Here is a 15,606-nt window from a genome sequence, read left to right as displayed (position 1 = left end):
GTGTCCTACGGATTCTCCAGCAACATAGGTTCCATCCCTATCACATCTCCCTCCATCAAGGGCTGCATTGTCCCTATTGTGACAATCGTTCTGACTTCTGCATACTGGCATTAAGACAGGATACTCCAGATGTATCATGTATATTGTTTAGTGATGAAATCACATTTCCAAATCATGGCCTGGTAAACCGTCGAAACAGACTATATAGGCTGTTGACAATCGCTCTTGGCCTCGTCAGGTGGAACGTCAGTGTCCATGCAGTGTAAACGTGTGGTGTAGGATAGTGAGCCATCAGCTCATAGGCCCGTTTTTCATAGACAAAACACTGAACGCGCGCAAGTATCGCAGCCCCCCCCCCCCCCCCTCCCAACACAGCATCTTCCACGGATGCTACACGTTCCTCTACAGACTAGGAGGAACATATGGTACCAACAAGATGGCTGTCCAGCTCATGGTGCACAAATTGTTTCCAAATTGTTGGACTGCACGCAGAGGATCAGTACCTTGGCCGGCCAGTTTCCCGGATTTACCGAGAGAGGAGGCGCAATGGTTAGAATACACTGGACTCGCATTTGGGAGGGCGACGGTTCAAACCCGCGTTCGGCCATCCAAATTTAGGTTTTCCGTCATTTTCCTAAATCGCTCCAGGCAAATGCCGGGATGGTTCCCTTCAAAAGGCACGGCCGATTTTCTTCCCCACCCTTGACACAATCCGAGCTGTGCTCTGTCTCTAATGCCGGCCGCGGTGGTCTAGCGGTTCAGGCGCTCAGTCCGGAAACGCGCGACTGCTACGGTCGCAGGTTCGAATCCTGCCTCGGGCATGGATGTGTGTGATGTCCTTAGGTTAGTTAGGTTTAAGTAGTTCTAAGTTCTAGGGGACTGATGACCACAGATGTTAAGTCCCATAGTGCTCTGAACCATTTGAACCGTCTCTAATGACCTCTACGTCGACGGGATGTTAAACCCAATCTTCCTTCTTTTTTCTGTGAGAAAAGCTGGAAGACGCTGTCTACTGGGACATACAAACTACAGCCGATGATATTTAACGATGTATTACTGCAGTTAGCTCGGGCATTTCCGTTGAAATGCAGTCGTTCCATACCAGCCTGGAATCGTGTATTGGCGCTGCCAGTGATCACTATGAGCACAACCAGTGATGGTCAATTATCTCGTTACTGGTCAGAATCCACAAAACGTGTATAAACTTGGGTTGTTCTTTTGCATGTGCTGCCACAGGCATTGTACAACCGTCGGTGTGCGAATTTTTCAAAATACGGTATCTCGTAAACGACTCTCACTGGAATCCTGCAACGAAAGCCACTGACATTCTAATTTACCCTGATTTTAGTCTACTAATGTCAATAGGTATTGTTCCATTTAAAAGTGTATGTTTTCAAAAGAAGTATTATTACAATCTTATTATTGGCTTAAAGCTCCTGAGTACCAATCCGTTCTGTGAAAACCGCATGCAAATAGCACTATCCATTTCTGCAATATTTGTGGTGCAAGCTTTACGTGAATTACCCTGTATACACTGTCGCACAAACATGCCATCAGACAGCAGTAAGTTGCAGAAAATGGTGAAAATAACACATCACTTACATTATGCTTCAACACTTGTCAGAATTTAACATCCTCCAATATGTATAAAAGTTATCATCAGAAGAAAGACTATCCACTGTTGAAATTCAGTAAACATTTCACGATGTACACAGATTCGCGCTCGATTGATGTTACTGTATTATAAATGGCTTGAAATTACTGATACTCAAACATTTTTGGTGTTAAGATAAATACATTGTACATGTTAATTACCTATTTTAATTGGAATCAGTTCCAACTTGTTCACTTATCAGCGAATCTGGATCTGTAACTGTGATGTTTCTCCAATTACTGTATTTCAGTAGTATGAAACTTATTATATCTCGGCAACAATCGCCCATTGAGTAGCATCACAACACTGAAACTCAGATGCACTTCCTATTTAAACCAAAAGCACGGGACTCTTGTAGTTGCAAAGAAATTCCTCTCAAATTCTGCAACCTATGATTTTCGGAGTAATGTGTTGTTTCTGTGAAGCATACACCGCCACGTTAATATCTGACTAATTTTGCGCTGTAGTGTATCCTGGAAATTCACTCGAGTGCAAACGCAGTGATTCTATGTCCTGGGTCAATATGAAAAAGCCAAGCAAATCGAGACGACCCGAAAAGGAATAAAAGAATACTAGCTTCAATCATCCGGCGTATAACTGGCTCGTTTATCAATAACTTCCGTAAATTTCGTAGCATTTTTTCGCGAATATTAACAATTATTTCAACAGCACAGAAATTTCAACTATTATCCTAACAGCACAGATCTCACAAATTTCTGTTTACAGACGAAAGAGAGCACGTAAAATAATTTTACGAAGATTTACTAACTCCTTCGTGATCTTCACACTAAGAATGATAGTGAAAATTGGCCTATAATTTTTTTCTTATCAGTCACAGATTCGATTCACAATTCGTTTGTAGTATATCACGGGTATTATTCCAAATAAGTTGTTTAAGAGTGGTTTCTGCGAATCTGATGGTATCATGTGTTCGCTGCTTACGCGCCTCTTTTCGTGAACACTCATGGCGCACGCAAATTATATAACACAAACCTTTCACTGCTAACCAACCTCCATCCATCCCCCCCACGCCTGCTTACGTGTTTCGCTGACCCAAATACCAGTTATTTGCAAGTAGAAACAAGTGGACCACTGGAGTACCTGCTGCCAGTCGAATGCGTCTAGAGTTTAATGCCTTCTACACGAAAGAACCGTCTTCTTGGTAATGTGTACAAAAAGGACGGTCGGTAATGCGATAAAATGAAATCGGCGTTAACCTAGGGACTGGCCAGACAAGATAACGCCACTGAGTAAACGATACTATCTCGAATGCAAGGTGAAGCACTGCACCGTAGACACTTTTAATGCGTAAACAGATAAAACTCTGGCAACATTGTGGCAAGAGATGTGTGATCTCGGTTGTTAATAATGTAGCTTTTGTTATCGAGGCACGTGAAGATTAGTGTGAGAGTGAAGCAGATGAGAAAATCTTGTTTGATACAGATTTAACATCATATGCAGATCACTGGGAACACCAATATTGAAAGAGATCAAATACAACAGAAATTTGTTAACGTTGTGCTACAGTAATAGTAATAGAATAACATAAACATCAGACTAAAAAAGAAGTTGGTTCCGGATGGAATGAGGCGGGAGAAACGATTCAAGAAAACTCTTAGAGTACTGCTACTCGAGAATGTTCACAGCACACGGATACTTTGAAATAATATATTCTGAAGTTACGAGTTCACAGTATACGAATGCTTTGAAATTATATATTCTGAGGTTACGATTATCGTGTCTATCTTTTACACACTTGTTTTACAGAAAATGAAATCCTCAACCGGTCACAGACACGACGTTTTTAATAACTTGGTCCATAGCATCTAGACTGTTGTCCATCTGGTGGCAGGGCTCACAAAAGTTACGAAATATGTAACTGAGAATTCCACTTAGTTCACTTTAAAACTGAAGTTCAAACACTACTACAAATATTTGCAGCCTTCCTTTCTCACTTGTTTATTCAACGTCGTTTACATTGCACTACTACTCGTCTATTGCAATGAAATAAAATTAATTTTTAAAAGATGAATATTAATTGTTATCTACACGCCGGCCGCGGTGGTCTAGCGGTTCTAGGCGCTCAGTCCGGAACCGCGCGACTGCTACGGTCGCAGGTTCGAGTCCTGCCTCGGGCATGGATGCGTGTGATGTCCTTAGGTTAGTTAGGTTTAAGTAGTTCTAAGTTCTAGGGGACTGATGACCACAGATGTTAAGTCCCATAGTGCTCAGAGCCATTTGAACCATTTGTTATCTACATGGGGTACAGCGTAGATATGTTTCGTCACTACATGAACTTAGACACACAGTATCTTTAATTTAGAATTCATTATCACAAAAAGTCTGAGAAGAAAGTATGTAATTCGGAAGACAACATGTTAAGAAATAACACAAAATTTTCTACCGGCTATGTTCTGCTGTGATACTATAATAATATCACCAGCTGGAAACTATGCCATATTTTGTAGACCAAATTTAATTCAAAATAACCGAAGACGAGAGATAAAACCTTGAAATGCTCCGTATAAATTAACAAAATCGTTTGTGACTGATTCGAGTTGGTTTTTGTACTGTCACTAAGTGAGCTTATCCCTGGTGCACATTTGTGAGAAAACATTCGTGTCAACTGATACATAGTACAGCGCACACGCAGGAAAATCGAGCATGCCATAATTTAAGTCTTTCTCATCAGCAACCTCACTTATTTTAGAGATGACGAACTTCGCAAACAATATGTCAATACTTTATCAGAAGACCGGCACGTCAACGTAATAAAATCATCTCTGATTTCTTGTGGCATCAGTTCGTAGTGTGTCCGCAACGTTCCACAAGCCATGTTCCCTTCTTCCGCTGATGACAATATAAAGGTGCGCGGGGCGCCGGGACTTCCCCAGGACATGTCAGGAGCGGACGTGCCTTCCGAAAGGTAGCGGACAAACTGCAATGACGCGGCGAGAAACCCCACGACGTTTTATTCCGAGTGTATAAACGATATTACTGTTTCGAGGATGAGCTCTAAAAATGCACAAAAACAAATGCCTACATTTAGATCCCAAAGGCTGGAGCACCTGCTCCGAGATGCGTATTGGTCAAAAGTAATCGATGTATACGGGCTGGTGACGCTTTAATAGATTAAATAGTTGGTTTGCTTGAGTGTAGTTCTCCCCCCCCCCCCCCAACGTCTAATGTGGTGTTGAGATTGTTGATTGCCCTATAAATTTTTAGACACGCTTTCCCTATCTATGTGAGTACTTTTCGTGGCATTAGCTGAAATATCCCATCAAATCTGTGTAACATAATTGTTTTCGACAGCAACATTAATGTGTGAACTACAAACAGTAGCTTCTTACAGATACATGAAAGGAACAGTGAAAGAGCTCATGAAATGTAAATATTATGTAAACTCAATAGTTGGTAAGCGAGTTTTTTGGCGAGTTAATGACGAAACACAACTCGTCTACAACAGGAATCGCTAAAGAGAGAAACACAACTCGTCTACAACAGGAATCGCTAAAGAGAGAACTGTAGGAAAAATTCTAATGTTTCGCTCGAGTGAATGGGATGAATGTCTCCCACAGCACAAACTGCTGTCCGCTTCTACAATACAGACACTTGCTCGCTCAGAAATGTCTACCAAATATCTTACTTTATGCGCTGAAAATTAGCGATAACTGTAACTTTCATGAGCGAAAGCAAATAACTACAAAGAGCCGTACATGGAATAAACTGCACCTTTGCGGATATCCGTCAATAAAGTGGACGCTTCAAAAACTAAGCCTGTACACGCCCTCGCTAAAAGTCTAATACGTCTTACCATAGTGCCGCAAAAAGTTTAAGCTTATAATGTGCAATTACGGGAAAGAAAAAGGACGGTGAAGAGTTTACTCACTTTGATCCTACCATGCCCAAATAGGGTCTCTTCTTGCAGCATTAGTGACAAATGTTTTGTGAGAATGAGTCATTAGTGGGATATTACCTGCTCAGTTTTAAGAAAAGTGTGAACAGATACTGTACTTGACCGCTACATCTAGGGAAATTGCACAAATCGTGATGGAGGTTTATCTGTGCTACGACCCACTCATCCGCCACCTCGCATATGTTCCTACTTAGGAACGCCCTGGAGTTACAAGACAGGACGAGCAACTAAAATGTGAATGAACGCCACAATGGCGTTTCACTGAAACCAGAAATCGCTCTCTTTGTAGAATCTTGGTACGATTTCTTATAATTAAATGCCAGTTAATGACAGAAGACGGTAAAAGCATTCAATAAATCCTAAGACGAAAGACACTGTCGTTGAAAGCTGTTTGTGTTCACCATCATGTAGTGGTTAGAGACGTCGAGTTACGGGGCTGAAGGAAGTAGGTTCACAGCCTCCTATAATCTTTTTTTTTTCCATCTTCGCATTTATAAAAGACTCTGGGATTTACTTATTAATGTAGCAGAAGTGTGTTCTGCAGTATTCGGTGTTAAGAGCGCTCTCTCTCAGGAGTGAGTGTGTTCGATTTTGTAACTTTAGTTTGAGTAAAAAACGAAAGATTAAACTGCAGTGAGTGAAAAAAAAACAGCAATGAAATTTATACTCTTTCTTGTCACAAATATGTGGCTGTATTTTCCGAATATATCCACATTTCCGAGGGTATAGCTAGGCAGCAACCTAAGGGTACAGCTTAAATCACTGCGAGTGAAACGAGAAGCGATGACATCTATATTTTTGCTTGTCACTAAGTTTACCTGGCATCGAACCCTTACCGTAACAACGCTTTCGTAAATTCGGCGGTCAAGACAACCATCACAGAACGAGCGAGGGACGTCACGCGCCCATTTCCGACGTTGGTCATATGCCACTGATAAGTACTTATTTTAGTTGCTCGTCCAGAGCGATGCAAACACAAGCTGTAAGCATACACTGGTGTTGAATGCTGGCAGCAGCTGGTGTCTTGCGCTGAAAGCTTTGCACGCACAATCCCTCTGTGGACGCGTAGAAACGCTAAGTGCCTTTCAGCGAAAAGCTTATCTCACTGGAGCATTGGCAGCTTAATCTACGAATCACGGCCGTTGGGAACTACGCTTCGTTCTTGGATTTATCGCTTTCTTTTGTCAAACTTTTTTCTCCTACTCCAAATACCACAGATTATATTTGCTAATACAGAAAAATTCCTAGTGATCTGAAACACGAGACAGGCGAAGACGGATGTTACAAACGACAATAACTCTTGTCGCCCCAAATAAACTTTCATGTCGGTCACAGTGGCGGCATGAAGCTCTCTGCTGGCGTTCGGGTATCTCCTTGTTCGTAATGTGGAAACCCAGGCAAAATGGCACGAAAGGATACTATCGACTTGCATAACGTGGCAGTAAATAAAAATGGAGCGTCAGACTTTCCTGGCGTCTAATACCACGAATAGGTTTTCAGTTGATTCGCTAGTGTCATTCACGACATAGCCCAGGTAGAGTCTATACAAAGTATACAATAATCAATTTACTATGCTTCGTAGTTTTCGCCGTTGGAATTTTTTCAAAAGTAGGTTAATATCCTTATAACCATTCGCGTATCCGGTGTATACAGCACATTATTTTTTTATACGGTAATCCACTCATTCTCCTCAACATCAGTTCAGAAAATTATCACATGACGTTATTTAAAACGTAACCGTGGGCGACGTAACTCGTCTACTTGCTAGAGTTGACCGTAAACATATCAAAATACAAGGAAAATATGCACCACTCATTCACTCAGCTGTCTTAAGTTTCAGTTTGTGTGAGTGCAATGTACACCACAGAAGAGAAGGCAGAAATGCTGTTCATCCTGTGGGGAAGGTAAATAAAAAAAACAAGAATTGCAATTATGTTTTATTATTTACAATAATAAGGGTACATGTAAAAGAGTACTGTAGCACTTTTGGATTGAACTTCGTATACAGCAAAGGTAGTCCTCGATTAAAAACTAATTGTCATTACTTTTCTTTTATTGTGATTGAAAATAAATGTAATGGCTTCAACTTAAGACGGTTGACTTGGAGACCGGTGTGCATGTTTCGTGTGATTTGATCTGTTTATTGTCAACTCCTGCAAGTGCACGAGTTAAGTTACCAGTTTTGTGTTACCATTTTAATACTGTCATGTTTGCTAAATGGAAAATTGTGATACTTTTCTGAACTGAGCTTGAGAAAATGAAGTAGATTACCGAATAAGACAATAGGGTGCTACTATTTAAAAAAAATGCACTGCTGTCCAAATCTTCCGACGAACGAAGTTACAAGGGAGGCAATTCAGCTGGTCAACGTTCCCGTGGTAGCAAAACAACATTTACTCGAAATATTTTTTATTTTGCTTATGGACATTCTATATAGCAATGCTTACTCAATGATGACACAGATCCGAGACGCGTGAAACACTATTACACCAGAATAGCTTACGTGTGAATAGACAGACCAAAGAAGGAGGGCAGTTCCACTAATAATTAATGGATGCGTGACGTGTGGAACAATTCCTCAGTTACCTCCTACTTATTACCAGCTCGTCGCAACTTCCGACGGGTTGGCAGAGGTGCAGAGCAGGCATCGCGACATTAACAGTCACATAAATAAGAGCGCTATGCCATCAAGAATCTTTTGCCTTTGCAGACAGCTTCGTACATTATTCGACACGCGATGTAAATTCAACAAAGATATGCAACAACGCGGCTATAGAAGACCATAGCAGCGGACGGTGCTCACAAATAGCAAGCAGACGTGCTTATCTTTGGCGACTGTAGTCATGCAGCCTGCCAAGTTCCAATCAGGGAAGAACAATCGCTGGTCGAAAATAGCCGTGTCTAGCGTCGCTGCACAACGCAGACAACTTGAACAGGTCCGAAACTGACAGCGGTCCTTGCTTCGCACAGTGATAAAACAATGAAAGGTAATGCGTTCGGGGAAGCTGCATAATCTATCCTGAGAGTAAACACAAACTCATCTACGCTATGCCAAAAGAACATATGAGTTCAGTATTTACAAATACTCACTGCACATTTCTACATTTCGAACACTTACAGTTCTATTTTAAGATCATATTCTATCGCCGCTTCCAGTTCTATTTTAAGATCATAGTCTATCGCCGCTTATTTGCTTTTATATTTCTTATCTTTACCTTCTCTATTGCTAAGCCGTAGCCATGTGTACAACGTGCCATAGACTGGTCCCGTAACTAAATTAAAAAAAGAATTTGGGGATAATTCTGGACCATCGCTTGAACGGGACTGAACACAGAACTGCAGTCTGCAAGATTTCAGCGTCACTTCATTCAATACAGAAATACAAAAAAGTATTTCCTTTCGAGCTTAAAAAGAAGCTCGTAGAGGTAATAATACTCCCCATACTTGACTATGGTGATATTCTCCAAGGACTTTCGTACGAAGAATCACGCAGGATGGAACTGGCGATGAATGTTTGTGTGCGATTCATTCGTGACGTACACTTTTTCGACCGTACCACACCAGCCACGAACAACTGTCATGGCTACATGCCGACAAGCGTCTTTTCAATCACTGCACTCCCTCCTATTCATCTTCACCTCTTACACTACTATATGAACAACACTGCAGAAATACTGGTTCTCAACAAAATAAAAACCTCTCTTTACCATTACATAACACAACCATGTTCTTTAAATCATTTCCTCAAAATAACAGAGAAATTAAATTCCTTCCAAACATCAAAAGACAGCTAACGATCCACCTTCTGTAACAATGGTAATCCCTCCTTCACATTGTGTGCAGCTCACTCTCGTCAGTCCCCCTTGAACCCAACTTTTCCCTACCCCCTGTCGGCAGAATCCTCTATTTATATTCCGTTATTTCCCAACAGCCAGTCACTGTCATCTCAATCTTCTCCCCTTCCTGTATCCACTTCTGATAACACTAAATGTGCCTTCAAATGCGCTAAGCCAATCTGTATCATGCTAAATGCTTTGTTCTACTACTACTACTACAACTATTATTATTATTATTATTATTATTATTATCTGTGGGAATGTTTTGTAGTGTCTTTGGTATGTGTTGTTCTTAGTGAGATGTAAGAGAGGGCCTTAAGGCCCTAATCCGGTCAGGCTAAGCAAGCAATAAATAAATTAATAATAAAATTAAGTAAGAGGAGATAATGAGTATTAGAATACATGGGATGCAATATGGTAAGTGTGGAAAGGATGCTGGTACGAAGCGACTTACTGTCCTACAGGTATGGCGTGTATGGGGCGAGGAGTGAACAGACATGGGTATCGACAGTGTGACTTATTATGACGACTCTACGCTTGTCAGGTTTTCTGGGAATTGAAGATGGCAATAGCGCACTAGAGAGCCACTTATGCCGCTGCAAAATATTGTTTATGGGCTGCACGTAAATGTTCAGAGAAAATTAAAAAGGAAGGTATGGCAATTGTCCGTTGAACAGTGCCGTCACAAAGAGGAGAAAACAGTCGAGCTCTCATGAATGAATCAGGACAGTATAAACGACGCAAAGGTAGAATTGGTTGCTCGCTTCCTCGTACAAAAGAGCACAGCGGTGACTTGAATTATAAGGCTATAATTGTTAATTACTATTAAACCCATTTTCCGGAAACTGCGTATTTTTTAGTAACTAAGTGACTAAGCTATCATTTCGTGAGGTTTCTCCTAAAGTAATATCCAAACAATAGTAAATTCACATCTATGCGTTTATACGCAGTATCTTTCTTTTTCTCCTACTGAGTTTACAAATGTTTTACTGTTCTTATTAAAGCACCCAGAGTAGTATGACAATTTGCTTCGTAGAAAACAACCGGTAAGAGTACTGTCCCAAATTCTCTCTCTCTCTTTCTCTCTCTCTCTCTCTCTCTCTCTCACACACACACACACACACACACACACACACACACACACACACACACACACACACACGTACATACCATCGCTCATTTGTACTCACAGTTAGTAGGTGGTAAGCTATTCTCTTATATTGCTCCTTCCCCTGTGTTTTCATTGTTTTCTTATTCTTCTCCGATTAGTGACGGACCTTTAATTGGCAATATGATAGCTTTCTCCTACCGTCTGGTATAAGATATTCGATAATATGACGAATAGGAGTTACAAATAAGCCGTGTTTAATTGTCTTAGTCGTCATAGTAGCGATGAGGCGTGAAGTGGTGCCCGACAGAGGTGTAATTACGGTGGTTTGAAGTAAGAATCTGCTTTATTGCTTCTCTCGTGTTCTTCTCAGTGGAATTTCCGGAAAAAGTCCCTCTTTCCGAAAAAAGAACGCTAATCCATTTTCGATATCACCGGCGCTAAACAAAGTTACTTTCTTACAAGTAGTTACTGACAGTAGCTCGCTGACAGCTATGGATGTTCTGCAGCTCATCGTAATTTAACCTTGTTTCCTTATCGTAATCCAGGGATTTTTTCTACGTTAGGAGCAGTAATTAGTGCTGCTCCGCAACGTACGAGTAACCACTCAACAATCAGCTGCCACTGAACTAGACTGTCGTCTCAGCTACTTGTATTATTTTGGGAGATGTTTGTTACGCTGGTGACTAACAGAGGGCGCAATGGAAACGACGGTTTCGCTGTGTTTCTCGTCGTCGCTTCCACGTTGTTTCATTATGGACAATTATCACTGTCCGTTTTCGAAACTTCTAACTTTTCTGGGTGCATATGTGACTCCCGCAAATTACATCGGCTCGCAAACCGTCAGCGTTTCAAAAAAAGAAAAATATACACGCTTCCAGTACGGAGCCCCGCTTGAAAAGCGGTCAGAGCCGTAAACATACAGTCTCACTATGGTGACTTCCTCCTCCGAAAATGCGATACCTATTAATGAGCATATAATTTCACAAACAATTCAAGCAAATTTTCCTGCCCACTGTACAACTGTATCTCGCCGTGTAAGAATGGACTTGCGACTAAACCTAAATAAGCCTACATTTGTTGAAACTATACTTGGGCGAAGTGCTTTTTTTGCCACTGTTGTCATGATCAGTATTATCTTGTACTGCACGGCAGTTACACGTCGTTAAATGCGTCCTTTTTTTAAATGAACAGTTTTCGCTTCACAATTCTCACTTTGTGAAACCTGCCACGTCCAGATTGCGAATACATTTTTTCACAAATTTCAAAAGACAGTAAACAAGCAACTGAATGGTAGCCATTATTAATCAGTCTTCAACAACACAGAATTTGAAAAACTTAAAATATGTAAGCGAAATATGGTACATCGTTATCGTCAAATACATTATGGATTTCTTTACCGGCACGAATTCCTATCAGAATGTTATACAAATCCTAACAGTTTATTTTGTTACAGGAAACTTATCTAAGCCATTTTGTTACAGGAAACTTATCCAAGCCAAATTGTTCGTTGTCCTGTAAGGCTTGCAAAGTAGCAATTTAGATATTTTCCTTCATAAATCCGAAGGGATACCGCAAATGAAACTGGGCACGAACCACCAAAGTACAAGGCACAGGAATCATAATGACAAGTGGGTTCAAATACCTTTCGCCTATTCTAGTTTATGATTCCTGTGATTTCACTGATTCCTCTCAAGTTTCTGTCGAGATGGTTATATCTACAACACAAGAATCCTTTTACGTACAAACTAAAGCTTTGTATCTCATGCTCTAGTTGTCGAGGAACAGTTTAACTCATCAACAACACATTTAATTTCCGAGACATCAACTACTTACCCTAGATTAATCTTCCTGCACTTTCGGATCATTTACTTTTTTTTTGTTCGGTCAATACCTAAAGAAACCAGCAAAGCATTAACACATTCGTCTTAATGTAAATGTTCCAATGTATATTATGAATTCGGTGCAACACAGATGCCAGAAGTTCCATAGCAGGAGGCAAAACTTTGGGCCTAAAGTAACACGGTTGCTTGTGCCCGCACACATTTATTCGTTTACTGGCTTCAGTGCTTTGCACATCGAAGACATCGCCGCATTGTATTCATTTTGATAGGAAAACGAATGCGTTTAGGAAGTCACAACGTCCGTGAGTGCAACAAAGGGCCACACAAATCGCGCGTGCATAGACATAAAACGGCCTGCCGACCGCTGGCGTCACTTCTCCCGTTTCCTACGTCATTTAATACTTGTTTCCCTCCCGACACCGTAATTATACCTCTGTAAGGCGTTATTCTCAAGCATTTTCAAAACATGCAGTGGCACCTCATATTACCCATATCTGTTCAAGACACTTCCATGTCGTGTGTGCGACGATAAACTTTTTTGTTTAAAAACCATGTTTTCCGTACTTCCAAATGGCCGTCTCCGCTGACAACGCGAGACCGTTTATCTATAAGTCTTTTAAAATACCGGAATTTCCTGTTACGGCGTCTTATATTTCATTTCATTCCATTCTTTCTCCATCTCTCCGCCAATAGGAATATTGAAAGTGCACTAGGAAATATATCCATCGCAAATATTTGTTGGCATAAAAGCCACCGGTAAACAGCAAACGAGATGGCTGTACTGGGCTCGGTATTTTGTCACGTCGGACACTTCTCAGGTACCTTCGACTGCGCGATGTACTGGCGAATAATACGCGCAGATCCGAGCCAAGTGTCTTTTTTATAGTTGCCAGACGGATATTTTATCGACGTGGGAGGGTCTGTAGTGCCCACTGAGCTCTTTTGGCGCTGTATCTAGTGTGCCAGTGGCACTAGCTTTATTGGTTTACGACCGAGTTGCCAAGGTTCGGTTTTCAGTTTTTCGCATCCTACAAGTTTTCTTTTGCCAACAAGATACAAAGACCTAAAAATCGTACTTCGGCAGCACAGTCATAAACCAGTAACAGTTGTGTCGTGGGTTCTCAGCACACAAGACGCCCCTATCATTATTTTAGGGGGCTATTCGCTAGGCAGCATCAGCACCAGCACGTATACCCGGGCGCGGGCGGGAGCTCTTCGCCTGGTCATCTCCGGTGGCTCTCAGCAGTCGAGCCTCCTAACGGAAAGCCAGCCGGAACGTGACAATGCGGCGCGAGGGCCACCAGGAAACTGCCAAACCGGCGGCTAGGGCGAGTCCTGGCCACACGACCTACATCAATCGTTATGTAACAGCGGAAACGCCATTATCTCCGCTCCACGGCACGCACGATTCATCATTTTCACTCAGGGCCCCAAAGCCTCTCCTCACACCAAGTTCGCAGCACTTTTTACCGCCAGATCAAAGTCGCCACTACCTTGTTTTCGTAGCTGAAAGGCAAGTAGCTCGGACGATATCGTTCGCGTTGTCGATTGTTCAGCTTTTGGACTGAGAGACAGATATTTCCGAATCACATCCCGAGAAAGTGGCATCCCTCTGAGAGGCGCCTACTGGCGATTTCTCTTTGCTGTCTAGAATCCAGGAACTTCCCGAGCTGTCACAGGCGACACTAGACGGTGGTCGCGTTCTAAAAGGATGTTCAACCAGTTGACAAAGTTCCACAATTAGTGCTCGACGTAATACACGGAGTCCGCAGCTCGTGGCCTCGCGGTCGCGTTCTCGCTTCCCGAGCACGGGGTCCCGGGTTCCATTCCCTGCGGGGTCAGGAGTTTCCACCTGCCTCGAGATGACTGGGTGTTTGTGTTGTCCTCATCATTTCATCATCATTCATGAAAGTGGCGAGACTGGACTGAGCAAAGATTGGGAATTTGTACGGGCGCTGATAACCGCGCAGTTGAGCGCCCCACAAACCAAACATCATCATCGTAGTACACGAACACTTCTGAAACCCTCAAACACTGATAGACGCTGAGGATGCCTTCCGCGCTGCAACTCGCTGACGGCGAAGAAGTGGTCCGACCGATCGCGCAGGCAGGGAGAAGCCGCCGCCGGGGGCCACGCGCTGTCCACGTTCGAACGTCACGCCGACGCCGGTAGAGCACAGCGGTGAGTGTGACACCTACCTGACCGGACAGAGCTCATGGTAGACGTCCGGCGGAGGCGGCGGCACGTAGATGGAGTGCACCCAGCTCGTCATCTCTGCTGCGGCGCTACGGACAGCCTGCCTCAAGCTGAAGGGCGCGCGGGCTAGCACGGTCGCATGTCGTCGCGGCAGCCGTCCGCAACTTGACTGGCATCGCGCCGTGTATTTTCCGCGCCGGCCCCCACCCTCCTCGATAGCGCGGCGGATGGAGGGGGGCGCCGGCGGCCTTCCGAGCGGCTGCTGCCGCGGCGCCTCTGCGCGCAAACGCCGCCGCGAGGCAACGCCGCCCAACATGGCTGCCGGCCGGCGCTGGGCGGGAGATTGGAACCGCAGCCAGAGCCGCAGCCACCTGTCGCCAGCGCCACGGCCACGCGTCCGCGCAGTGCGCCACGCACGACACGCGTGCTTGCGCAGGTTGCAGCTCTGCGCCGCCTCCGCCGCTGCTGCTGCGCACTCCGGCACCGCGGTGCACCGCTGCAGTTCCCCGTGCGTTTACGCACTCACCACCTCGGCGAGGTGCTTTTGGGAGACACTGCGACCAGGTGCCTTAACGTCGGTTCGTAATGGAAGACACGGAACGACGTGTCAAATGAGGGTGCTCGGCGTCAGGCAACCGCAGGACCTGTGGCACTGATTCACAATTCTACCTTGTAAACGTATGGCAGTCTTCGTCGTTCCAAATGCCATATCCCAAGATAAGGCGACCTCCGAGTGGGACATAATACTGGTTGGAGTCCCTCAGCGTTCTGTGCTTGCGCTATTACACCAGCTTACAAATTTTACTTCATTTTTTTTAACTGGCATGAAAACAACTACTCTCCATGTTTTCGAGTGTGCTGATAACGAAAATGTTAATTTGTCGAAGATCGAAATGTTGGTGAAAATGCAAGATTAGCTCTCGATTTAAAGTTATGATAACTTTACATTACTGCCTATGTGAGCTTGTTGATGTTGTTGTTGTCGTCTTCAGCCCTGAGACTGGTTTGATGCAGCTCTCCATGCTACTCCATCCTGTGCATGCTGCTTCTT

At 43.3% G+C, this 15,606-nt stretch overlaps 1 protein-coding gene across 2 annotated transcripts in view; it reads right to left on the bottom strand.

Moving 5' to 3' along the window:
• LOC124796417 overlaps positions 1 to 14,722 on the bottom strand; it is a 523,416-nt gene extending 508,694 nt beyond the window's left edge. For both annotated transcript variants that reach the window (XM_047260593.1, XM_047260592.1), the window contains exon 1: positions 14,558 to 14,722. In XM_047260593.1, coding sequence (XP_047116549.1) covers positions 14,558 to 14,631 — 74 coding nt within the window. In that variant the 5' untranslated portion in view covers positions 14,632 to 14,722. The remainder of the gene's footprint in view (positions 1 to 14,557) is intronic.
• Positions 14,723 to 15,606: the final 884 nt, after the last annotated feature.

The sequence above is a fragment of the Schistocerca piceifrons genome, chromosome 4, assembly GCF_021461385.2.
Source record: "Schistocerca piceifrons isolate TAMUIC-IGC-003096 chromosome 4, iqSchPice1.1, whole genome shotgun sequence".
NCBI classification, from domain to species: domain Eukaryota; kingdom Metazoa; phylum Arthropoda; class Insecta; order Orthoptera; family Acrididae; genus Schistocerca; species Schistocerca piceifrons.
This window is presented reverse-complemented; position numbering and strand designations above follow the sequence as displayed.